We start from the raw sequence: 27,834 nt of genomic DNA, 5'->3' as shown, positions 1-27,834 counted from the left end.
AGCGAGATAAAAAAGAGAATAGAATACATAAGAAAAAATAAAACAACAAATACAATGGGTGGTTAGATGTCCAATACACTAAAAAAGTCAGGACACTACGGAAGCGACCGTAAGACAGGGAAATTTAAAATCCGTATATCAACTTCAGATCTTTCAAAAGAGAGGAGGTGTAAGGATGGCTCTTTAACAAACTCAAGGAATCCTCAAGAAGCCCAGAAAGAGGCGAAGACATTCCATTTCATCACCGCTAGAGGAACATTTTAGAATGTCGACGTGTAGCTCTCCTATTGGATGAATAGGGAGGTCCCCCCATGTACCTATCGGCTGTCCGAAATGATGATTTACTTTCAGCCAAAAAACTATAAATACATGAGTTTTTTGTACTATATTTGACACTGTTTTGGGAATAACATCCCTACTAACTAGTCTTCTGTCTTCTCATTTTGCGACTTCGGAGGGTTCTAGTGATCGAGTGCTCAAGTATTACGCAACATACTAAGAATCTAAGTTCGAGATATAACACCAAAAATAACAGAAACACGGTACTGCTTACTCATCTTAAATAACATTGATCAAAATCGTGACAAATATCAGTTGGATGACTAGTGTTGTACGGATCAGTTGTATTTATTTTGCACTATTATTTATAATTCACCTAATTTCTTTTTTTTTTAAGTTGACAGATTTATCATCATGATAGGCCAAACTTTTTAGATACCAAGCACAATCAAATCACAGTTAATATGTTGGAAGAAACATTCAACTTGGACAAACTCGTGACAATATTTCCTCACAAAGCGTCATAACTAGCAAAAATAATGAACTGAATAACATACGAATTGATGCATATATCTATATATGTGTAAGAATGGCGCGTTGGTAAACTCTAGGTAGCCTCAAGAAGGCCAGAAAGAGGCGAAGATATTCCATTCAATCACTGCTAGGGGAATATTCTAGAATGTCGACGTGTAGCTTCCCCATTGGATGGATACGAATGACCCCCTATGTGCCTATTGGTTGTCTGAAATGATGATTTACTCTCAGTCAAAAACTATAAATACATGAGATTTCTGTACCACATTTTGACACTGTTTTGTCTTCTGTCTTCTCTTTTGTGACGTTGCGGGTTCGATCGTTCAAGTAGTCTAGTAGTACGCGGTATAGTAAGAATCAAAGCTCTAGATATAACAATATGTATATATATATCTATTTGATGATATGATGAAAATGTATAGAATAGTAAAACAAATACTAAGTAACTCGAGTAACTAAGTTTATGAATGAAATTATGATTGAAATAAATATTACTAATTAAAAATTACATCGAAAACCATCCCCCTCCCTCCCAGCAAAATAACGAGTAAATGCCATTCAAGTGTACTTTTTAAAATTGATCATATATGACTATGATTACTGAACATTGAAGATAGTGCAAAGAAAGTGTAGTAAGTGAATAATACAAGTGTAGGGAGTATAAAGTTCAAATAACAAATGATGAAAGAGAATTTCTACGACAAAAAAGATCACCGATCAAAGAACATTCCAGAATATTTTTAAAAGAAATTTGATAAATAACTTAATCACAATGAAATGAATAATAAGTAAACATATGAATGAATGAAAGATTAGCCTAAACTAAATGCCATTACTATAGAATAAAGTATAGCTAATAATGATTAGAAATATCAGAAATAAATGAGTGATGTAAGGAAATTCAGGTATCCAAACTGGGTTATTTTTGTTTGTTTGTTTGTATTGAACTGTTGTCTTGTATTAGTTCTTCTTTGAATGAATTGAGATTCTATTCATTTTCTTAATTGTAATTCTTTTGAATTTACATCAAGATAATCAAGATCATTTTCATTGCATGAACATTGAAAATCATCATCTTCTTCATCAGATCTTAATGGATTTTCATAGAATTGAATTGTTGGATTGCATACAATTGGTGATCTACTTTTAAGATTATTATTATTATTATTATTATTATATATTGATGATGACATATTCAAAGTGGCATCATAACGCTATAAAGAAATATTAAAGAGTATACAGAATAAAATGTGTTAGTTAAACAATGCTGTTAAATAATATAGTGTAAAATATTAAATCTTGACACGCATCAGCTGATAAATAAAACGAAGGGATTCACAGTAACTTATGCTTTACCTTTATCGTTTCTTACAAAGGCTTTATGGTAGTTATAGAGGTTCGAACCAAAAACCCCTATCTACGTATTGAAAAAAGATTCGCAACCCCCTCCCCCCTTGTCCTCCTTGACCAGATAATAATTATTAACGATGATTTGTCAAATGTCGATCTTTTCCAGGTTTTGATCAACTTCCTGTTTCGAGACATTTATTCAGTCATTTGTTATTCTAATCACTGAGTACATCTGACATGAAATTATCAATCTATACTTATTACTTATTATATTGAGTTACGTAATCTATTACGTTGTTATCATTGACCCGCAAACTGACTTTGTGGACTTAGTAAGTTCATATAAATATCACTTTATATTAGAGTAAATCTTGATGAAGAATTCACTGAAAACAACACTGTTTACTTGTGTGTGATGTTCTAATCAAATATACAGCTTGAAAGATCATTTAAGTTTAGAGTAAAAACAATATGTTTACATACTATTGAGTACATATTACCATCAGTGATTCAAATACGAAGAACTCAGTCATTGAATTCATTGGAAATCAATTCATAAATTTATATATTAAAGTAAGATTATAGATAACATAATTGATTCCTTATTATATATTATCTGAATAACTTTATATTATTAGAATTAAACTGTAGTAATTTCAACAGTAAGTTTGATGTCATTAAAACTTCCTACATTATTTTCAACATGATTAATTAAACTGAACTAAATCGGAAACTTATGAAGATTTGTAAAAACTACTTTAGTCTTGAAGCTCAATATTTAAGAATTAAAACCCTTTACTTTTTGTTTGGAAATTCCAAATCAGTTAGTTAATTATTTACATATATAATAGCTAATCAAAGGAAGTGGCAATTTTTAATTGAATTGAGTTCGAGTCCTAGAGTGAACATCAACTCTAAGATGCAGGTACATCTAGCTAAGAAGTCTCAAATAGAAATAAACACACACCCTGGATCCCATGGCTGGCCACTATCCATCTTTGTTTATAAAGTTTGTGACTTAAGGCAATATCGAGGCAGTCCGCACAGGATGCACATCTGCCAACAATAGACTGAACAATTGCAGTCCTACATAGCAATGGGAAGATACAAGTAGACAACACTAAGTGAATTTAGTATTCATCTAGTTTGCACCCAGCACGAAACTTAGATTCAGGATATCCTGATAGACACCTCTGACCACCTGAAATCTAGACGTAGTTCCCGAGAATTCAATTCATTTGAACTAAAATTCATATTGAAACTTGAATGCTAGGATTCGATTAAGAATATGGTCTCAATAGTTGTTATTCGGTAACCAACCATTGACTGTGTTCTACTATGCTTAGAAGAATGTTGATGTGTTCTAATTATGAGAACGTTTTTATAAAACCACTAATTGATAGGTAACATTATAAAATACTTTTTCATCCAACAAAATAGTTTTTGCTTCGTATTCTTTCATATCGGATTGATTGACAAATGGATTCGGGGTAATTCGTAATGGTTGTTTTTTTTGTTCATTCTCATGTTGTTGATGATGATTTATTATCGTTTGAGAATTGCAGTCGTTCGATCTTGAATTTCTTAATTTTTCAGCACTAGTTTCTGACTTTCTTCCATCCTGATATTCATTCATTTGTTGTTTTAATGCATTGATATCAAATGGTGTCATTTGAAGATTTTGAGCTTGTAATTCAAAATGATTAGATTTTAAATGAACACGGTGAATTCGTTTGATAGCAACAAACAGTATTAGTAGAACTGCCAAAACAGAAGAGCTGATAAGTAGCAAAATACCCTGGAGTACAAATAAAATGAACAGAAAAGTGACTACTTTTGAGATAATACATAACCAAAATCTGTGTTTAAATAATATAATCTGGTCAACATCTTAGGAATATACACATACTGGTAGTTGAGATGCAAAAAACAATACTCGGTGACTCCAGTACTTTATGAAAATTCAAATGGAATCACCCTAAGCAAAGAATTTTGAAAGTCATTATTATGAAAATTTTCAACCATTAGAGTATATTTGAATATAGCCCACTGAATCCAGTGTACTTGGTCAATGGTTCTTAAGGAAAATTCGAAATGTCAAATAAATACTTATGCATTTCATATTGCACAATGGTCACTCAAAGATTTGATAAACTTTTCGTGTTGCTTTTACACTTAGTGTAGTGTAGTCTACTTATATCCATATAAGTAGTATATGGTGAGGGTCAGTCATAGAATGTATTTTGGTAGAAGACCGATAACGAAAGAACTGAAATGAAGCGCAATTACTGAGAAAATGCATGAACAATGAAATAAGAGAAGATGAACTGATATTTACAGAAGGAACAGTGAAGATTGAGACAATTGGTTGTTATTTTGCAAATTAACTGTTTACTCTATGGTTATCAGAATTTAGTGAGAGTCTGTAATTTGAGTCTTGATACATTCGGTTGTCCCCAACCGGTGTTTTATTCACTAAATTAGTACTGGTGGCCAAACTGAAGGAAATGTTCTTTCGTTAATAAAGAATTGAGTGAGCTGAACAATAGTGAGTCCCACAATTGGATGAAACGACCGTCCGATGATTTCAGGTTTTCCATGGTGGTCTAGCTTCAATTGACTCATGATTTCAACTATATATAAAAAAAAGTGGGATAGGTTTAAAAGTATGGTTGAGAAAGGTTACCACTGAAATTAAGGGAAGCAAACAAAATGTTATAAACGATTCAACAGGAAATATTATATCCAATGACACTTTAATTTCCTATGAATTCTAGTAATGGACAAATGATGGAGGCCTAATGTAGTTATATCTATAGGAAATCTATAGGAAGTTAATTCTTAGTGTATAGAATAACTGATAGCGTGGAAAAGATTGACACTTGAAGAGTTTTATTCATTTAACATATAAATGTCCAAATAAAGTTCATATTTTATAGTTTGAAAGAATTTGGATATCGGGTAAATGATATTTTCCAATGAGCAAATAAACAAATAGAATTATTTTACTGATGTTTCACCACTTAATACTAATAGTATCTTAGTTAAATCAGACAACAAGATTGACGTTGATAACATTGAAGTTGTTCAGAAGAAGTTCAAAAATCATACAGAATGTCTCATAGAACAAACATGTCACATAAAATAGAATTCAAATTATCTGATAAGGAATGAGAAGTTGGGACAAAATACGATGGAGTTTCAATACAACTCCTCCTTCTTCCCACAAAATCATATTGTTCACAGAAACTTAATGAGAACTTTGGTCGGTTAACTGTATGAGCTGAGATTTTTGAAAATTGTGGTTAACCATTACTTTAATGAGGTTATTAGCCTTAAATAGAGGAAAGTCAGTGAAAACAATTTACCGCAAACAGTTATGGAAATTGATGAATTTTATTGATATCATAAACCAATCCATGTTAAACAACCATTGAAAACCTAGAAGCATCCAACCGCCGTTTCGTGCTAGTATGGGACTCCCTAACAGTGTGTATCTATAACCACACCATAAGGAATCCGATCTTGGAAATTATTCTCACACACCAACATTTAACCATTAGACCACTAAAACAACATCCAATTGTGTACGTGTCTCAATTCCATCATTATAGATTATTACACTACCGTCTTCTATAGTCTTCGGTGGATCCTAGTGAGAAGCTGTGACCAGTAGAGTCCGGTCATATCGATAGTGTGGAAGTTACCTACCAAAGACTATGGTTCATGGTTGCGCAATACCCTATATTGACTGAGTAGGATGGTTTAGTCGTTTAAAGGTTGTGTTGGCATGTAATAACAATTTCCAGGATTGGATTCCTTATGGTGTGGTTGTAGATACACACTGTTGAGGAGTCCCATACTAGCACGAAACGGCGGTTGGATGCTTCTAGGTTTTCAATGGTTGTTTAACGAAGATTGGTTCGTGATATCAACAAAAAATAACTTTATTTCTTCCAATCATTGGAAGATATAAATTTCTAATAATAAGAATTTTACTAACATGATTTAAAGTGGATGAATTCTCAACCATATGATTTCAATCAAACCACCCAACTACGAGAAACAGTTCAATGGACAAAGTGGATGCACTCTATGTATGGAAACTGACTACTTGTCAAACCCTATAATGCCTTCGCCCAAACGAGTCCACATGGACAATTACGGGCACTCATCCGACTGAGAAAAAAGTTGAAATATTCAATAGAGGGAATACTAAAATATGTACTATTTGTCTAGGCCTCCCTTGGTGTAGACATTTCGTGATATGTTATTTAAAATAAATGAATTGAGCCTATCAAAATATCAACATTGACAAAACGTAGATAGTACACAGACTCCTGATAACTGTTAACTATCAATTAAACTCTTGATCTTTCCTTTAACACTTTTTATTTTACCTTTCCATTCTTGTCACTTTTTGAGTAGCGTTTTAATCATATTCAATTGTTTTTTCTGAACTATTTATCAGTAACAGCATTACAAAAAAAAACAACACACATTCGTATTCTGTTGTTCAGAACATTTATCTGACTAGTATATCTCTAAGTTTAACTGTTTTTCATTAAACTATTTTGTTTAAATTAATCAGTAATAGATATACCCAGATAACAAGATTTCCAAAGTCCATTTTAAAGAAACTTTTATCTTTTCTCAAGCATGGTAAGCAAAGATGGATAATGACTAGCAGTGGAATCCAGCTTGAAGAGCGTTTCGTCCTATTTGGTACTCGTCAGCTGGATGTACCTGCATCTCAGAGTTGATGTTCACTCTGGGAGGAACTCGAACCCAGTACCTTTCGCTTCAAACTCCATCGCGTTATCCACTCGGCCACTGAGCGGATTCCACTGCTAGTCACTATCCATCTTTGCTTACAATGCTTGTGAATTAAGGCTATATCGAGGCAATACGCACAGTATGCACATATGCCAATTAGAGACTGACCAGTTGCAGTCCTAAACATCAATGGGAAGATTCCAACAAACAATACTAAATGACTTTTATCTTTTCTGTTTATTGAATGTAAAATACAATGTACATATCTTATACACGTAAATGATAAAAGTCTACATTAGAAGAACAGCTGCACAGAAATATAATGTTGATTAACAGATATTGTAAAACTAAATAAAGCTAGAGGACAGTAGGGGGAATCAAAATGAATCGAATCTTTACTCCCTAACTTGTATAAACGTCCTATTATTATAGACTTCAAATCACATTGAGAAAATAACATGATAATAGATAACTAAACAAATTCCGGTCAACGACTTTTGTAATTTTTTGTACGTAACTAAGAAAAATAACCCCAGTGATCATCTATCATAATCAAGGTTTTATGGTAAAGTGTTTAAAATGCTTACAATTAATGAGGATACTTGATTTTTGTCACCAATGGTCAGAAATGACATTGTGTTAAAACACAAATCGGTAAATGCTTTCTCTTTTCTATAAAGCTTTTATCCAATATATAAATCAATGAGTTTTCTTTCCACTGACTAAATTAATCTCTCGAACAAGCAACTCTAGCAATTCACTGAATATTATCTGTTTCAGTGATGTATTAAGACTAAAAGGATAAATTCTTCGAATTAGTTTTATCTATCTATTTACGGAATATTTTGACGAAAGTGTTGATAATCATTGGGAGGATAATGAAAAAATCGTTGATAAAAACTGTTTTTGACACATAGGTGAGCATGGAAAGAAATTGTTTGTATTCAGGATTGTGATTTTCGGTAGCTGAACCTTTGCAATTATAACACCGAAAACTGATCAGAGGCCTTGGAACGTCCACAATTTTTGTAAAATCTATGGGTTAATTTTGGTTTGATTACTTTCCTTTCGAAATGTTGTACATTCATAAAGATTGCATATTTATTAGGTGGGAAATGACGCTAAAATTGAAGGTCATCTACAATGTCCTTCCAAGTTCATCATTATAAGTGTAGCTTTACCAAGGACAGAATTAGTAATTCCCCTATGAGATCAGTCTTCAAGTCACAACTTAAAGGATTAACTTTATTGAAAGAAATTTTCTTAAGCATACAGTAGGACATCAGTTCTTCATTTATATGACAATTTAATATAAGTATTTTTGTAAATAAGGACACTTGAAATAATGAATAGATTTATAGCGGTTATTTAGCTTCATATTTTCATCACGAACTGATCTCAGTTACGTAACCTTTAAAAATCAAAAACCATGATATAGCTAATTCTGCATGGTTCGGGACCACTCATTTGTGAGCGTCGATGACCGCACTATAAGAGCCAAAACCCAGAACTTCAGACCCATTGGACGACGATCTAATGACTTAATTATTATGCGTTAGCTTCATGACCTGAAGCTTCTGGATTGAATACTTGATATGGTAATGAATGGAAACTTTGGGATCTATTTATGAACCAATCTTATGAATACATATTTTTTATCGTATAATTGCTCAATAACTAAACTATTCATATTTGTGTCCCCCTTATTATAAGCTTTATTTTGACCTTTAGACTATTAATATACGATTTACCATTCTTGAGTTATCCCTAGTCTATTAATTGCTGCCTCCCACATTCACAGCCACATTTGACTAAATCTTGTACACATGTTATTTTCTATTTTATTCGTACGATGTGGTTAGTCTGTTTGGTATATAAACCCAGTATGTTTGTGAATAATGATTCATATTGCAGAGGCTGTTATTGTGGTGTGGTCTACTTATATCCATATAAGTAGTATATGGTGTTGGACAGACATAGAATGTATTTTGGCAGAAGACCGATGAGGAAAGAACTGAAATGAAGCGCAATCGGTAGGAAAATGCATGAACAATGGAATTAGAGAAGAAACAGTGAAGATTGAGACAATTGGGTGTTAATTTGCAAATTAACTGTTCATTGTATGATTATCAGAATTTACTGAGACAGTGTAATTTTTGCTTAAATACAATCTTTTGTCTCCAACCAGTGTTCTGTTTACTACATTATTAGTGTTCTGGATTTGACTGGCTGGGCTAGACAGATAGCAGGACTGATAGTACTCTAGACTGCTCGTACAGTTTCGTGTGTCACTGTTCCAATCGATAGTTCTATGATCTGTGGTTGGCGGTCTTATCACGTCATACGTTAACTGGGCATCCACTCGGCCACAAGTTATAACATATGGTTGTGGATTTCCATTGCTAAAGAGTTTCGAAATGTTCATAAAGTTTCTTAAATTAATTATCTTAGTATTCCATTTGGGTACTTCTCAATACAAAAATTCAATGTATTTGAAATTATATGAAGAGTGATACTCGTAAGTCTTTTACTATAAATAATATTAAACCAAATACTAAATTAGGGATTAAATCCTTCTTTCAAGATTATAGATTTAGTATTTTGTCAGGAACAAACAATTATCTGGAGAAAATTTAGGAAATTTAGGTCGTACAGTGCTTTCAGGCTTTTGGTGGTGGTTTAACTAAAGTCAGTTTGTGAAATAAAACCATGCAAATTCTATATCTCTACAAAACACTATACTGGTAATAATCATGAGCTCTCTAATGACTAGCTTCAATGAACAATCTATATAGCTTCAGCAAGAAGCAACGACTAGTGGAGTTGAACCATGTCGTTCGTGAGATAGTCATTTACCTCAAGCACTGAAAAGTGATCACACAATATCGCAAATTGGTTGAAGTTAGACAATATAACCACTAGATGCTCGTTCAATGGTTTAAAGATTTTATTTTGTGAGAGATACCGAAGGTCCTTGGTTAGATTCTTGGTTGCTGTATCGTGGCTGGGCGCTGCCGACGAGTACCGTACTAGGACGAAATGGGCGTTCTGTGCTTTATAGTTCCGAACAGTGGTTTAGCTAAGATCAGTCAGTGATGTAAAACTATGAAAATGTCATACTTTTATCTTGACTGTGATTTTTGGTGAAGCCGATTCTAATCTGAAGTTCCTCAGGATTGTAGCTCTCTCTTACAGATAAATTCCAACAAATACAGAATCCTTTTTAAGAAAATCGTTAAAATTTTCGTTAACCATCAAACACCTATATGAGCATTTTTTGAAAGTTAGTTTTGATAGAAATTTAGTTATGAAGATTTCCTGAGGTATTTCTTGATGTTTCATTAACCAAAACTCAAAATCTAGTGTAGTAAAATTTTATTTTGTTGAGTCGGCTTCCGGAAAACTTTAACGGAGCCTCCAGAGGCCCAAAAGGAGCCGAAGAGCCCTAGCCAATCAGAGTATGATGGAACATTCTAGAATTCCAACGTGGCGTGCTACTATTGGTCGGTAGCATATTATGTCGTTAACGGATTGGCTGAAATATGATGTTGATTTAACAGACGCTAACATCTATAAATACCCATGATTTTCTGTACAAGAACGAACTTTGGAATAAAGTATTTTTTCTCTCAGACTTGCGTCTTCTCTCTGATGTTCAAGTTGCTGAGTAGTTCTAGCCTGTGGGTTACCTGAATAGCTTAGGAAAACGAATATAGCGTTCAAACCGACAAGACTTATCATAATTAAAGCAATTACACTGTTATATTTCAATTGAACAGTTCACTTATGTTTAAAAATTAGTGAAAACATTGATGGGTAGCTTTGTCTATTTACTACTTTCAATCATGATCAAAATGATACTGTATATTGATTCAGTTAGCTAAATGTTTTCATATCGTCGTCAGCTTGGTCGGTAAAAATTCAACAAATCGTAACGAACAGAAAATTTGCGACCAGTTTCTGTAATTACACTTTTAATGAATAGGAATTAACATAAACTTTTAGTATCAGGTTATAATCACTCGTTTTCGCAAAAGGAGATGAGTTTCATATGAACTTTGATTTTTAATTAATTGTCGATTATGGGATATGCTTTCCTAATAATCCAACTAGCAATTTTGTTTAGCACGACTAAATACACATACAGAACGTCAGCGAAACTGAAGAACTGCAACATTCATGGGATGCACGGTCACACAGTTAGTTATAGACAATGTAGAATCTGACACATATGCTTATGTGTCTAAGTGATTCGAAAAACATCAGCAGTGTAAAAGAACGAAATAATAAAGTGGGAAGAACAGGAATTGAAATAATATTCATTATTCTATGGTATAAACAATTTGAGAATATTATCCATGTGGATGATTAGAGAGCCTATAAGAGTTATCCAAGATGAAGCTATAATAATTGATCCGTCGTTCATATGCGTCATTTTGTCGACTCATGTTTGGTATCTACATTAATGTTATTGAAGCTATGGAGTCAAGTTTACAAAAATATTGTCATTTAGATAAAGGTTCTAAAGTCAAGATGATTTTTATTTTAATGTTGATAAACCGATGGAGATACTGAATACGTTTACTAATCACTTGAAAAAATATATACTTCCTAGCCTTTTGGGTTCTCTGTTGTCAATTATTCGTTTATACCATCTCCATTCTGATTAACTAGTAAGTGTGTAAATTTTCTCCATTTCAATTTAAAAATCACTCGAGATTGTCAGCATAATTTCTTCAGATGACTCAGACTTGTGTTTTCTTACAAGTTGGCATTCTCACCAATAAGTTATAACTGTAATAATCTTGAAGGGGTTAACCACTTCTGCAGGATTTAGATTGTAATCTCACTGATAAAGTTTGAATAATACTATGAACTATAAAACATGATACTGGTTACTATCAATAAGTAATTAAAAATAATCATAATAAATGATAATAACAAATGTTAAGTGATCGGCAACAAACATACGTACCGTACTCCAAGTGTTTGTTTTATTTTGTAAATGCATAGCTGGCTGAAGACTATTTATATCCCTTTTATTTACCAGACGAGGTTTTCCTCTCAAAGATAATCTTGTTGAATGCTGTTGTACATTTGATGGAGTAACTGATGGCTGTGATGATTTTCCATGATAAATATAAAACTGTAAACAAAAAGCAATAATGGGAAAGAGTGAGAAAAAAACCATTAAATAAAAAAATATTGAAGACAAAAAGAAAAAAAAATAACAAAATGTAAATTAATATGAAGGTCTATAAGGATCTTCCAGTCTCATGTTTAATGTCACGGAACGATGTAAATTAAAAAGCCACTGAAATTTAGGAACAACTGGACGGTTATTTCATCAGAGTATGGGACTCCTCAGCAGTGGGCATCTACAAACCTGCCACCCAAGACACAAAACCATAATTTACAGTCTCTCGTGAAAACGCCTAATTTCTAGACCACCAGTATGATTGCATTCGAGAGTTGATTCCAGTGCTTTTTTGAGAAGCTGTAATCAGTGAAGTCCAACTGAGTCAAATGTCAGGCGATTTCACTCCTATTATGTTGATAAATGGTTATTTGATATTATAAATTAACTAAAGTTAAACATATAAACCATCGAATGCCATCCTTGTGGTTTAAAGGTTGAGTAGTTGTGCGTGAGACTAAAAACAATCGGTTCGAGTCCTCGTGGTAGAGTCGTAGATGAACACTGTTGGAAAGTCCTATACCAGAACGAGATAGCTGTCCAATGATTTCAGGTTTTCGGAGGCTATTTAAACATGATCGTTCCATGATGTTACTTAAGATACAAATTGTTAGAAACCTGACATGATCCATGTACTCTTCATTTGATCAAATGAATAATCAAAAGAAAAAAAGTATCGCATAAACTAATCAGATTAATTTGAATAGAAAAAGTAATTACAATACAATTTTATTACAAATGTGCGTGTTACTGTAAGTTTAGCAATAGATTGTAAATATAGACTTTAGATTCAATACGGTATTTGTTTGCTCAAAATACCAAAGTTGGTTTATTTCGATTTTAAAACGAAAGGGACAGTTGCCTTAAGGCCCACTAAGAAGTATCATGTTAAACAAGCGAATGAAATATGAAGAATCGTGTTTCGTAGTTGATTGAATCACGTCATCACATTTGTCAAGAGTATGTACTACAAAAACAGGTAGAAAAAGACAAAAATACCAGCGGGTTGTGTTTACATTTTTGTAATTAGTCAATTTTTGTGTGAAGTTTGATTGATTATCTGAGATTAAGTAGTGCCAGAAGCTGCTGAAAATTTGGAAAACACTAAGTATCTATCTCATTTTTATTTCAGGAGCTTCCTAATAGTCAGGAAACGCGATTGAACAACAGAATCAACCTAGAATGTTTATGCCTTTCACCGAACAATAAATCTGAACAAAACAACAATTTAGCCTCCATTGTTTCTCAGTGATTCTCTAATTAGTATAAATTTATAAGTGAAGCATAGACTTTGTGGTTCAACTATTACTTATGCAATCAACAGTTTGATCATAGTCTACTTCCATAGAAAGATATTTTATGTTACCATTATGACTTTAAGATGGCTTCTAGTACATGTTACTTAATGTATATTTTTTTGGGCCTAAATCTGACTCCATATGAGATCGTATGAATGATTGTTGTCAAAGTATACATCCTGTCTATCCTCGTATTTAAAACATGACGTAATCCGCGTTGATGAACAACAGAGTTAAATAAGTGAAATACGAGAATGGATCTAGAATACATATATTTTGTACACTCATTGATCTGGACAGGCAATCAGAGGGATGAAGTGAATAGAAGAGAACAAAGCAAAGACGAGACACATTGGAGATGGCGGGTAAGCCAACTCGTGAGAACGAAGCGAAAATGACGCACATTGGAGACGGCGGGTAAGCCAGCTCGCTCTAATCAAACGTTAATCAATATTTATAGTCAGATAAAAATAAGTTACATACATGTGATAAAAGGTGATAAAAAGTGCACACACACACACGCTCATATAAAAAAAATAGTCAGGGTTAATAAGTGAATAATTAACAAGATCAAAATGTGACTTCTGATGGGTAGGTGGTAAATTGGCTTATCCAGAAGCTAGAATAAGGGGGGTATATGGGCTTAAACATTATCAACCGACACTACAATATACACTTCAGTATTATTTTATATAATCTGATTAACATTTTTTTAGAAAAAAAAGAATTAGATGTTAAGCTTGAATAACTTAATTATCAACATAAATGATTTATCACATGTGATTTGAATGTAACCCATGTTTGTTTGTTTTTCTTGATTAATTATAGATAATTTCTAATTTTCATAAGGTTGTCAAGAGAAAAATGGACTATTTCAGCATATAAGATTATTCAGTTGAAAAGTAAACATTTGAAATGAAAAAAAACGATGTACACTTCTCATCTATTTAGTAAATAATGGATGCGCGCTGCTGAGGAGTCCCACAATAGGACGAAACGGCCATCCAATGCTTCCAGGTTTTCTATGGTGGTCTAGCTTCAACTGACTCAATTTCAACTTACTGATTGACTTTCAGGAGTGAATTGAATAGTTTTTAATGATAACTGAGATAATTTAATCGATATCTTCACATTAGTTTACATTCATATGATGAATACTATATTTTAGCTAGAGGCTACTTGTAAGATTCAGAAAGTACACTTCACTTATCACATGAAATCGAATCAATTTTTTCAATCTAAAGTTTGTGGCCATTAAGTCATTCAGTATAGAAGTACACATACCTGTTAATGTAACTATTGGTACATTAAATAACTAATTCTAAGGAAAAACTCTATCAGAATAGTTCACCGTATAAATCTAAAAATGTGTAAATTATCAAAATATATTGTGAATGTAATAAGTAAGCATATAAGAATATCTTACTTCAGATTGTATGGCATTGCTATTCACTTTTCTCATCATGAATTGATCCTTTTCAGAGACTTGAATCATAGCTTCACATGATACATTAAAACATCGTCTACTTATGTTATTTTGTTCATCTTTACATAACCATTGAACATGTTTCAAAGCATTCATATAACTTAACACACCTGAACTACCATGAATAAGGAATCCATTTGAACGTTGAAATACTTTTATATCATTTTTGATATATTCAGGATTTAAAATGATATATTCTGAGATAGATAGAATATTGTCTACACCATTGAATTGATCGCCTTTGCATAAATCAATTGTACATGATGAAATTGTTTGCTGAAATTCCGAAGCTAAGTATTGAAAATAATGTAAAAAGAAAAGTGAAATTTTGTTTGACTGATATAGTTTGAATAAATGGCGCAAAATTTAAATCGAATGATTTTTAAGAAGCTGATGTCAATCTATACCAAAAAAATTGGTAATAAAATAGTAGAAGTTGATTGCCAAGTACATATCTTTTAACAGATTTTGGAATAAGAAAAAACCAAAAAAAGATTTTTTAGTTAATCTACATCAATGAAAATTCATAAAACACCATCAGTATGATTACGGGGGGAAAGCTATATCACAGTGTTAATAGAATTTCTACGCAACTTACATTTTGTTTGACTTTACATTTAGGTGATAAATAGACTTCATTTGTTTTAAAATATCATATGTATGTGTTGTATCCCGAAGAGAATTGTGAATGGTAACTCTGAAGACTATTTATGGACCAATGTTATATGTATATTTCCCATTGTATAGTTGCTAAGTAACGTAACTATTCATATTCATGTTCCTCTTATTAAAAGCTTTATTTTGACAGATAGACTATTATTATACGATGTACCATTCTTGAGTTATCCCCAGTCTATTGATTACTGTTCTTCCTTTCCACAGCCACATTTGACTAAATATTGTACAAATGTTATTTTCTATTTTATGGTAAGATGTGGTCAGTTTGATTGCTATATAAACCCAGTATGTTTGTGAATAATGATTCATATTGCAGAGGCTGTTATTGGTGTTCTGGACTTAACTGGCTGGGCTAGGCAGAAAGCAAGACTGATAAGTACTCAAGACTGCTCATACAGTTTTTGTGTATCATTGCTCCGATCGATAATTCGCTCTCCTCTCATTGGCGGGAATCAGCACGTTCATATATCAAACTTGGCACACGCGTATACATACGATATAACAGTATGGTGTGAAGTTTGGGTTTAGTCTATAATACAGACTTCAACAAAATGTGAAAATATGAAAAAAAGAACTATTCAAATGTTTTAAAGTGAATTCATAGCAGGATTTCAACAATTTCTATGATTTTGTTTATAAGTGTTTGTATTTTTCAGTTATTTTAGTTAAGAACTTCAAGTGATCAGTATCTGTTGGCATCTATGAGTCTTAAGCGAACCGTCTCGATATTGTCATTTATTCACATGTTTTTGTCGGTTAGATAGTGTCTCGCACTAGAATCCAGGACGTACGTTTCTTCCTATTTAGGATTCCTTAAGTGAATGGATGTGGATCCAAGTGTTGATATTCACATTGGGAATAAAACCCAATAACTTTTCTGCGAATATCAACGCCTTATCGACTGAGCTACTGAATCCACATGAATTGACATACCAACAACACGAAAATACAAACTCTTACAAATCAAATACACAAATACTGAACAAGCTATTGAATATATACACTAAGCAACACAGTGCATAATGCGTTTAATGTTTAAAGTAAGAAGTAGTAAATTAGAGTTTCAATGTGAATGTCAAACAAGAATGGGAGGTACATCCAGCTGACGAGTCCCAAATAGGACGAAGTGTATGTCCTTGATTTCACCACCAACAAATACATCATATCATGGGTAGAGTTCAGTCACAATGCCAGTATGTTTCTTTACTGCCAGTCAACTTAAAAAGATTCATTCGTTAACTTAGTATGATTTCAAAATTCTTGGAGAATTCACTAACAACTTAGATATTGTTCTTCTGGCTGTTTTTTCCTGTGTGAAAGCAAGAAAACTCTTCACTAATAAATAGAAAAACAAAATCAGAAAAGGTTTTGGTGGAAATTTAGCATTTTCATAGTTGAAAGCGTGAGTCAATTGAAGGTAGACCACCAGGGAAAACCCATAAGCACTGGACGGCCAACTCGTCCTATTTGTGGGACTCCTCAGCAGTGCGCATCCACGACCTCGCCTCGCGAGATTCGAACACATGACCTATCAGTCTCGCGCACGAGCACTTATTCGATAGGTCCTGGGTTCGAATCTCGCGAGTGCGGGATCATGCATGCGCACTGCTGAGGAGTCCCATAATAGGACGAAACGGCCATCTAGTGCTTTTAGGTTTCCCATGGTAGTCTAGCTTCAACTGACTCACGATTTTAACTATGAAAAACAAAATATAGAATTTTATTATAATTATGGGTACAGGTACACAAAGAATCAGTTCGAGAAATAGGCGGTGATGATTGATTTATATGATCAAGAACTTTAAAAAAGAATGAAATCAACATTGATAGAAACTGAATTTAATCAATTTTGTAACCACTTCCTTTTTATTAGATTTATTTAGCTTTTTCCAGTGGTATTTCTAGAGTAAAGAAATATGATTTTAGTAAATTAAAACAAAAATATAACAGTCCGTTAATTTCATTGAGTATTGTTTGTTGAAATCTTCCCATCGATTTGTTAGGACTGCAACTGGTCAGTCTCTAATTGGCATATGTGCATATTGTGCGTATTGCTTCGATACAGCCTTAATTCACAAACATGGTAAGCAGAGATGGATAGTGGCTAGCAGTGGAACCCAGCTTGAAACGTGTTTCGTCCCATTCGGGACTCATCAGCTGGATGTACCTGTATCTCACAGTTGATGTTCACTCTGGGAGGAACTCGAACCCAGTACCTTCCGCTTCAAATGCCATTGCGTTATCCACTCGGCCACTGAGTCATGATAGCCACTTGCTTGTGCGATGGGGTACATCAAGGTACATCCAGCTGACGAGTCCCAAATAGGACGAAACGCGCGTCCTGGATTCCACTGCGATTCCGTTAATTTGTTCATAACACTTATTAACCAGAGCTTAGGATGGCTCTATCACTCAATTGGAAATTATTAACAAGAAAATGGTTATATTTGCATTGAATAGGTTTATCATTCTATGCTGTCAGCGTATAGAAATAAATAAAATTTATTAAAAGTCTACCAGTCATTAACAAAGAAAATACCTAGAACACTTGTGCATCGATCGGTTCAAGTTGCTGTACCACATAAGTACTGTCAAATGGAGTTATCAAGTTTAATCCCAGATTACTTGAAGTAGTAACAATAGGTATGGTAGCAACAAATATTAGGACATAAACGAATTGATTTAAGAAAAGTAGATGAATTCTCGAAATGAAAGGTATAAACATCGTAAAATATGAACTGAATATCTTTACGCCGTTGTGACAGATTTTGAGTGAGGTTACTGTCTCTGACCCCTCTTTACGATAATTGCCAGTACTCCACACTGACAGTGTTTATCTACTGAGTAGGTTCAATCCAAATTTCGATATATTCATGAACTGGTATCATGTTTTGACACGCGCACCAACAGCTTGAACAGTTATGATACTGAAAAATATGCTAATCATAACTTGCGTTATGCTCACCGCAAGATTTGGAAGTCCTAAACTGAATCACCTATTCGGTGATAACTATACGCCTTCCAATCAACTCAAGCAGCTGTTCAGTACACCTTCGATTCTTGAAAGTTCTCTCCACTAGCTGATATCAATTCAAGGAAACAAATAATTTACGTAAAACACGCGAATAGCATAGTTAAGATCTGGGGATTTTTTCCTATTATGATTGTTCATGGTCCACCAAGGTGTTTGGTACCTGAGTGGTTGCGACACAGGATTGGGCTGTACTGTAGCGTTGAAGCCTATATAGTGTCTGGTTCTTCTATAGGGCGGGATTGAGCTGTACTGCTTGGGTTAAGCCTGCACAGTGTCTGGCTCTCCTGTTAAACGGGATTGAGCTGTACTGTTTGGGTTGCCGCGTGGAAGTCTAGATGGTGTCTGGTTCTCTTGAAAACCAGTGCAAGATTACCCTGGCCTATAAGGGTATATTATATAACTGAATAATGATTGTTTAATAAAAATATAAAAAAGTAATTTTTACATAAACAATTCAGATCAATTTTCTGTCTCATATTTATTGATTAATGACCAAAATAAGAACTTTGATGAATGTTATTTTTATGATAGGAATGTTATTACAGATTCCTCTTATTTCATTCTATAGATGATTTGTTTTTTATCATCATCCATATACAAATGTATTTTTATACAGAACATATTCTTAGCATATTAAAAATACATCTATTATTTTCACCACTGGATCCGTTTGTATGTAAATAGGAATAAAGTTGAACTTAAAATGTGACATTTAAAACTGGCTCTCTCGAAGTATATATATATACATATACATATGGGTTAACTAGTGGGTATTCTTATAGCAAATACATTTTTATTTATTTCTAAAGTGATGCACAAATGTATTCGTTTATCAACACTAATTGATTACTACAATACATATTGGCAAGATGATAATTTTTCTAGGCAAAGGGAGTTGGAGATTTTCCTTTTTTCTTTTATTTATAGTTATGTAATTGTTTGGAAAAGCTTGTTTCCAACATGATAAATAATTTGAATTATTTACTGACATAGAAACTGTTTTGCTAAAAGATTTATATTAAATGAGGAATTACTAAGATGCAATGAAATAATGGAAAATTAAAATTAAACAAATATCCTCTAAACTGTGTTTCAGTTATTTATTTATTTAAACAAATAAATATTGGTACAAGGGAGTACCAGATGTGTATGCGCCACATAAATCTCATTTGATTTATGTGTGGACTGTGGCACTGCCCAGGTGCCCAAACTGAAGCAGGTGGTTTTCTCAGGGGGCCACACCCCGAGCCTTTGACCTAAAGGTCTAGTCCACAAGGCAGTGGAGTATCGTAAGGAGATGCAGTCCCATGGTAGACGGTGACTAACAATTGGTTCATACGCCATTCGCTCCCTGAGGATACCGGGGCCCATGTGCACCATTGGTCTGGAATCAGGGTTTTCCAACTCCCTTAGATGGACTTTCCGTGTCCACTGGCCCGGTTAAAGCGCCAGACATTCGCTTTTCGCCCTCTCACTTTCGTGAACAACACCCCCGCCACGAGAAGGCAGTGAGTAGGACTTCCCCGATAGAGGCTATATATTCGCGTGACCATGTGAGAGCATTTCGAGAGGGAATGTGGCCCCTCTTCACTCTCCGCCGTACAAGGGCATTTCAGTAAGATCACTCAAATGGCCCAATGCCCTGTAACCACTAAAACTACTATATAGACTTGTTCTATTTTTATCCTGATTATTGTTTGCTAATTTGATGATGTACCGTTTAACAGATTGAGATGTTGCATAATTATACCGAAATAAACTATGTATGAGAATCACCATTTAAACATTAAAGACACAAAGTTCAGCGAAGGGATTTATTTTAAACAAATTTATTATTAAGCTCTACATAGTTTTAAGTGATTGAAAAACGATTCATCGATGTCTATTAAACAGTCCTACAAACTGACATGAAAGGTAAAAATAGGGAAAGCACAGCAGCGGCAACTCGCTATTTATGTCATTTTATTTTGGAACACAGATTTCTTCATCCAAAGCTCACCTAATTGGGTTATTAAAACTTTGAATAGGATTTTACAGATAGGAGTTGTGAAGATTTCTGAGTTCCATTGAAATTATGAACTGATCTAAGTTAGACCACGGTTGATAACCTGGAAGCGCTAGAATGTCGTTTCGCCCCAGTATTAGACTCCTCTTTAGTGTGCACCCACGATATCGCATGACGGAATCTAATTCAGGACCTTTAATCTAGAGCGCGGACGCCAAACCTCTAGACCATTGATCTGACATCCAACGGTGTTACTGCCTAATGTTTGTCAGTCCACAACACTTCTTGGCCATCTTTCACTGTCTTTGGTGGGTAGTTGCCTCACACTCAACACGGATTGTCCTACACAACAAAATAGTCACTCAAGGCCACTAAATACATGAATCAGTAAGTGATCACTGAGTTGTGGTTAGTAAAATTAGATATCACAATGATTACTTCAAAAGGTGTACACGTTAGTAGTAGCAGTAGTAGTAGAGTTATTGATGGATTAAATAGAGTGCTAAATATAAACAGGACACTATTTTAATGTTGTTATTCATAACAGTTTGTAATTTCCCGTTGTTTACAGTCATGATTAAATCTAATCAGAATCTCTTCACATACGGGAACCTCGAATGAATGTTTCGATGCAGTGACTGTAGTCACAAGTTAATTATATGTTTTAAATAGTGTTTAATAATGGCATCTGAGAAGTGAGTTTCTTCCTCTTTGTGACTTAATAGCTGGATGCACCTCCTTCCGAGAAGTGATTTTCTTAATGATGTTCAGTCTTAACGATCGTTCTAAAAAGACCAACAAAAGGTATTTAAACTTGTTGAAATATTGAGCACATAGTATATCGGAAAAAATAACTTATCATACAAAAAATCCTCAAATATGATACTATTTCTTCTTACATGTACTATGCAAATTCAACAGTTCTGATGGGGTTTTCCACATGATTGTTATGTATGGAAATATATAGACTCCAGTAGATAAACTGTTTTTTGTGAGATTTCTCGATGTGAATGTCTTGTTCACATGTTCATATTGTTCTGCATTAAACAGTACTAGTGAATTGACTGGTAATGATGTTGATATTTCATCAAATGACTGATGTATCGATTTGTCTCGATGAGTAGAAGCTGGTTGATGAACATTAGATTGTTGATAATCGTGACTTGGTTGATTATGATGACCATGGTACCGTTTATGAAGATATCGATCCCTACGAATATTTGAGTTCCATGTATCAAGTGAAATCAACGTTTGTTCAGTTGGAGGTAATGGACTAATTAGAATTACTTGATTAAATGTTGAGGGTATTTCACAATCTGTTGCATAACTATGAATAGATTGAAACGAAATAGTATGAAATAACACTGATAACTTCTTAAATAAGTAATGCAGTTATCTAAAATTCCGAAATGGTATCACTAATTTTTTTCAAAACTTTTCCTAAAAGTTCGGATATACTCAAAATAGATTGATTTAATCAACTTGTTCGGTGAATTCCACAAGTCAACATATTTATGTTCCCGTTGTAATCTGATCGATCAAGCAGACAAATCACTTCTTATTCCGAGATCTTTTCAGGTCACATAAATAGGCATTCGGTTTCTGTACTCAAGTTAAACTACGATCGATTCGGGCTGTTAGTTATTGACACAGTCTAAAAATAGTATATTCAGCAATACCTGTAGATTTTATAACTTCGATCTATGTTTAGCTCGCACGTAAGGATTGCTAAGTAATTCCATACAGTAGGACGAAGCAACGGCTGTGCACCGCTTGATTTTCAATAGTCCTCCATAGCTAATTTCAGTCCATATTCAAATGTAAAAGACAATCTTCCCAAATCTCTCATGCTAATAAGTATTCCTTTATTTTAATTTTTATTCTCCTTTTGATTGATAGTTTTGCTTTGATACTGCGAAAATTGAAATCACGTAGGAGTATCACTCGACTTTTCTTAAGATAACTGACTGCTTCATAGATAGTGTGTTACGATCCAATAACTTAAGAAAATAAATAATTATGATACAATTCACTTGATGAAGCGAAAGTTCGTAAACGACACTCTATACCTGCTTCTCATCAATGAGAGAAATCTTCCGAACTACAAGAAGTCAAAGTCTACTAGAACTCACAAATTAGCGAACAAAAACATTCCTAATCCTACAATAAAACAGTACATTGGACAAAGTTGACTTCTTTTATATAAGGACACTAACTGGTTGTCGAACCCCATAGTGTCTTCGCTCAAATTAATCCACGTAAACGATTACGGATACATGTCTGTCTGGGAAAATGTTGAAATTTTCGATAAAGAGGAAAATTTTTAGAGGATAATTTTTAGAACCCTGGCAATAACCTCAGATAGAAGTCAATCAACACATCTGAATCGACACACACAGCAAAAATCATAGACAAATATATAAAACAGGAGTCAGATCAATGGCGGAAGCAATCAAAATTACTTTACAGATGATGACAAGGTAAAAGCCAACAATCATCGCTAAAGATCAAGGCCGACAGTGCAAGCTGCTAGTCATATGCGGACGAGCTCGAATATCTCAATTCTTTTAAATCCTGAACCGATTGAAGTTATACGATCAATGAAACATGAAAGCACTGAACAAACGTTCCTTTCTGGTTTGCAACTCGTTAGAAGTGCGTGTCAATGACCCCATAGGAGGAAACCGAACCCAAAACCTGAGATCTCCCGTGCGAGCTTTCAGCTTCTAAACCACTGAGATAGCATTCGATGGTGTAAAAGTTTAACTGGTTGAAGTTAGACATGTACATCCACAGGGTCCATCGAAGACAATGGAAAATGTTTGTGTAATATCCCGGACTAATCGAATTTAGACATGTACACTGTTCGATGATGGTTCAGTGGTTTAGAGTCTAAGGATAGTATGGGAGATTGACTACCTGGATACGATTCCCCGTAGTGGGGTTACAGGTGCATACTTTTCAAGAGTTTCATATAAAGGACGAAATCCTCATCCAATACTTCCAGGTTTCAATGGTTCTCTAACTTTGGTCACATCGTGATTTAAGTTACATCTGAAAACTTCCATAATAGCGTGATGACTACCGTCTCAATTCAACCTGAAGTTTTTCCTGATGATATTGTTCAGAAGAACAATGGAAGTTTTACGATAAAACCATCCCTCTGAGAGAACGAAACTTCACCAAAAAATTAAACAATACTACATATCTTGACGTTTATATAAATTACTTACGTAAACAAAGTATTTAATTGTATGGCCACTGGTTCCGGTCGATATCGTGGTTTATATTGTAATCTTGGATTATAAAATGTCACGTTTCTTAGAATTTTCGATAATTCATTTAAACTTTTAGTTTGAATAATGATACTATTCAAATGAGAATTACGAATATTTGTTGTATCGAAATGATTAGTGTTTGAACTGAATGATGTTGGATCGTTGATAATTAGACGTGGTTCACAATTGGTCAGACAAAGTATTTCCTCATCCGATTGAATATATCCATTTGTATAAGTTAAACCAGCAAGATAACCCTTGTTTATGTATTTTCAATGGGGAAAATAAGACAGTGTGTGCATCAATGGCATTCAGTAATAATAATAATAATAATAATGATAATAATAATAATAATGATAAACGCAACTACATTGATCATCGTGAAAGTAGGACCATAATTTCACTGATTAAAAAGTAACCTACAATAATACTTTTACACTAGAAATCACTTATTTAAAAAAGAGCAGTGTATTATCGAGAAGTTTTAAACCAGGATAGAATAGTAATCTATTGTCTGTTAATTATCAGTAGTTATCCGGTTGATTTAGTATATGGCGCATATTACCTTTAATTAGTATAAAATCTATAAAGACATATGTATACAGTAGCTGTTTCATTATTGCAACACTCATGATGACCTTATAGAATTTTATCGGGTAAACTCTGATTATCATAGTTGAAATCATGGGTCTATTGAAGCTAGACCACCATGGAAAACCTGGAAGCGCTGGACAGCCGTTTCGTCCCATTATGGGACTCCTCAGCAGTGCGCATTCACGATCCCGCACTCGCGAGATTCGAACCCAGGACCTACCAGTCTCGAGTCAGAGCCCTTAACCGATAGACCACTGATTAGACAGGAAATTGTACAGCTAACTCCATTAGAATGTCATAGTAATAAGGAACTTCCCTTGGATAAGTAACACTTGGGGTGATATTGTCTTTCTATAATCAGAAAGAAGGATAAGGTAATGTTGATACTGTGAACAACGCCTCTACCTTTGCCCCAAAAGTTTACGATGGTGACAATAAGGTGAACAAAGCTATGACGCTATCCACGCTTTATCGCTAGATATTGTCCATATGTACACAATGCTAACGAATTTAGTTCACAGTATAGTGATTTTGAAAGCCCATTAATTACGATGGAATGATTTCAATAAACCTTTCTTCCTTAAACTCTTATTTCAGACTTTTATTGGACATTAGCGTTGCATTTTAAAGGAAACGAACAACCATCACAGAATACGTCGAGCCAAGCATACATAATTTATGTTCCACTAAGCGTTTACCCATTTCTTTCTTCCCAACATACTTGATTATCAAATTTTCAAATCGAGTTTCACAATGTGGATTATTTTTCCTCATTATATTAATTTGATTTGTAGGAACTTGAGTTAATGCCTGATTATGCCAGGTTCTACGTGACTGACCATCCACTGACTGCATCATATTATAAAAATAAACTAATAGATTAAGAAAAAACGATAATAATCATAAATAAAAGACTTACGACAAAATGCTGAGCAAATTGAGCACTACGTACATGCCAACAAGCACCAACTGAAGTACGAACAAATTCATGATTTTTAACAGATAAATGTACCATAGGCATATTTTCAGCAATTTGCACCAGTTCAGGATTATTTGGTACTAATCGTCCGTCCAAATATAATTGTAACTACATAAACAACAGAGAAGATATTATAATAGTGATAATGACCAATAGTTTTGTTATTTCCCAAAAACAACATTTCATTAGGAATGGTGATTTAGTGTTAGCAGTTAAGCTGACCGAAACATTATCTAAGATCTAGAATTAGGACGTGATCTGACTGGTCTTGATTGATGATGGTCTCAGTCTATGTCAAAGGATCAAAAAGCCTTTGTGATCGATATGAAATAGTTATTTTGAATAATGCAATATCAAAATGTTAACCTATATGATCAGTCAACGCCAAACGGTAGTCAAGATGACCAAACCTGTAAAAACCAAGCTGTTTTACAACCTGTAAGAGGATGTATTGATTAAATTTGTAAATTTCTACAGGTTTTAAAACAGAAACACATACCGACACTCGAATGTAATCTTGTTCGCTAAGATAATCCTGGTATTTTGCTCCATTGATCTGGGAGTTTTTGACAGCACTTATAACTTAACAATGCACTAGAAAGGTATGCTAAATTTTTAAAGGCTCTTTACTGAAACGCAATTGTTGTTTTACAACTTGTGGCAAACTGCCATTTAAGTTGGGAACCCCAATTGTTGTTCGCTAAGCCTGTATACTCTCCTCATACACTTGGAATTTGTGAATGATAGTGTCCTGTTTGGTGATAGCTCTATAAAAACCCAAGTATCTAATAAAGTATTTGCATGGGCTCAGAAGCATCAGTTGGCTTTTGCTGATTTAGATCACATTTAGGGAAGAGATGCCCGTTTTCCAACCAAAAGACAAATATATCGTTCAGTGGTCTGCTATATATTAGTGTATGGCTGTGAAACATAGTTCATAAAAGAGAAACATAGGCTAAATGTAATTGCCCCCAGATGTATTCGAGACATTGGTTCTATATTGTGGGATATTCAAAGTTAATTAATGAGGTTGTGGACCATCATCAAAAAAGATGGCTGAAACTTGTGCTAAATATGCCCAACCACCACCTATCTCGACATATTACGCTTGCTGGTGTAGGAGTAGGTTGAAAGAAAACTAAAAATGGACAAAGCACCAAATGGCATTAGTTAGTGATATCTCTGACTGTTAGATGAGCCGTATTTGAAGATGCAAACTACCTAGTTAGGGCCTGCTTAATAACTTCGATTAGTTGGTTGGAAATTTTGGAGTAGCATAGTTCAAAATCAATCGCAGTAGCGTAGATACATGCATTCTACAACATTAATTCACATTAACCAATATTCGAATGCATTTCTTCGTTTCGAACTGTATTGTCCCATATCCAGTTTTTCTCAATATTATTGATATCATTATTATCTGAACTACTTTGCGGTATATGACAACCTGGGCTGATTCACTTTCGTGTCAACCCCTATGTGGATGATAACTCACTGACTGATTTTACATGGATAATCCATTTATTCAGTATCATTTGTTTGGTTACAACAAGTAACTATCTATATAAATATAACAATATAATCCATCCTTATCGTTTATTCGTTTAACTAGTGAGTACTCACAATAAATACATATAAATTTACTTAAACAGTGATTGGTTGCAGTTACTCTTCTTATATGAAAGTTTACAACTAATTTTGTTCCTATGACACATCCTTCACTGCATAATACAAATTTAATGAATGAGACCCAATGTTCAAAGAACGCAGAATAAAGAAAATACACTAACCACGTTGGTAGTTCCGCTAAAATGTTGTAGTATTTAGCTTCGTGATAGTTTGCAAGTTTTCACACATGCGTTAAACCAGGAGATTCATTTAATTGGATGGTTAGGATACATAATTAATTAGTTAAGGCAAATCTCAGCAGATGTAGAACGTTTTACAAGATTTTCTCCGTAGAAAAGTAGATAATATAAATATTTGATCAGTCTGCTAGAACGTTTTGTAATACAGGACTTCAAAACAGTCCACTTTTTTCACATAATGAAATACATAACAAGACTGACACATTCTAATCTATCTACCATCAAGAACTACTTAAAATGCGTCAGTAATTTGATCTGTTACATCTAGTCAAGACTAAATGAATGGTAACTTCCAGGAATTATCTGTGGACTATTATATATATTCTTACAATATAATTATTACGAAACTGTGTAAAATGTGTTTATAATTGATTGGTCACTGGGTGGTGATCAATGTCATGTGTGTCAAGTCCTTCTTAGTGCTGATCGAATGCTATCGATCAAGTTGCAATGTGGCCACCAGTCTAGGGGCTCGAGA

At 33.9% G+C, this 27,834-nt stretch overlaps 1 protein-coding gene and 1 non-coding gene across 2 annotated transcripts in view; both read right to left on the bottom strand.

The window, feature by feature from the left end:
* Window positions 1-1,180: 1,180 nt before the first annotated feature.
* Window positions 1,181-27,834, bottom strand: part of Smp_171020 (hypothetical protein) — a gene marked incomplete at its 5' end in the record, with an annotated part of 53,580 nt that continues 26,926 nt past the window's right edge. Inside the window, 7 exons of the mRNA XM_018792967.1 lie at window positions 1,181-2,027; window positions 3,584-3,961; window positions 11,915-12,085; window positions 14,861-15,210; window positions 21,537-21,964; window positions 23,871-24,172; window positions 25,429-25,596. Coding sequence (XP_018647526.1) covers window positions 1,806-2,027; window positions 3,584-3,961; window positions 11,915-12,085; window positions 14,861-15,210; window positions 21,537-21,964; window positions 23,871-24,172; window positions 25,429-25,596 — 2,019 coding nt within the window. The 3' untranslated portion in view covers window positions 1,181-1,805. The remainder of the gene's footprint in view (window positions 2,028-3,583; window positions 3,962-11,914; window positions 12,086-14,860; window positions 15,211-21,536; window positions 21,965-23,870; window positions 24,173-25,428; window positions 25,597-27,834) is intronic.
* Smp_tRNA_00734_Pseudo_TTG.1.1 lies at window positions 6,930-7,002 on the bottom strand. The gene has a single exon. It is a non-coding gene (tRNA).

The sequence above is a fragment of the Schistosoma mansoni genome, chromosome 1 (genome assembly GCF_000237925.1).
Source record: "Schistosoma mansoni strain Puerto Rico chromosome 1, complete genome".
Classification (NCBI taxonomy): Eukaryota; Metazoa; Platyhelminthes; class Trematoda; order Strigeidida; family Schistosomatidae; genus Schistosoma; species Schistosoma mansoni.
This window is presented reverse-complemented; position numbering and strand designations above follow the sequence as displayed.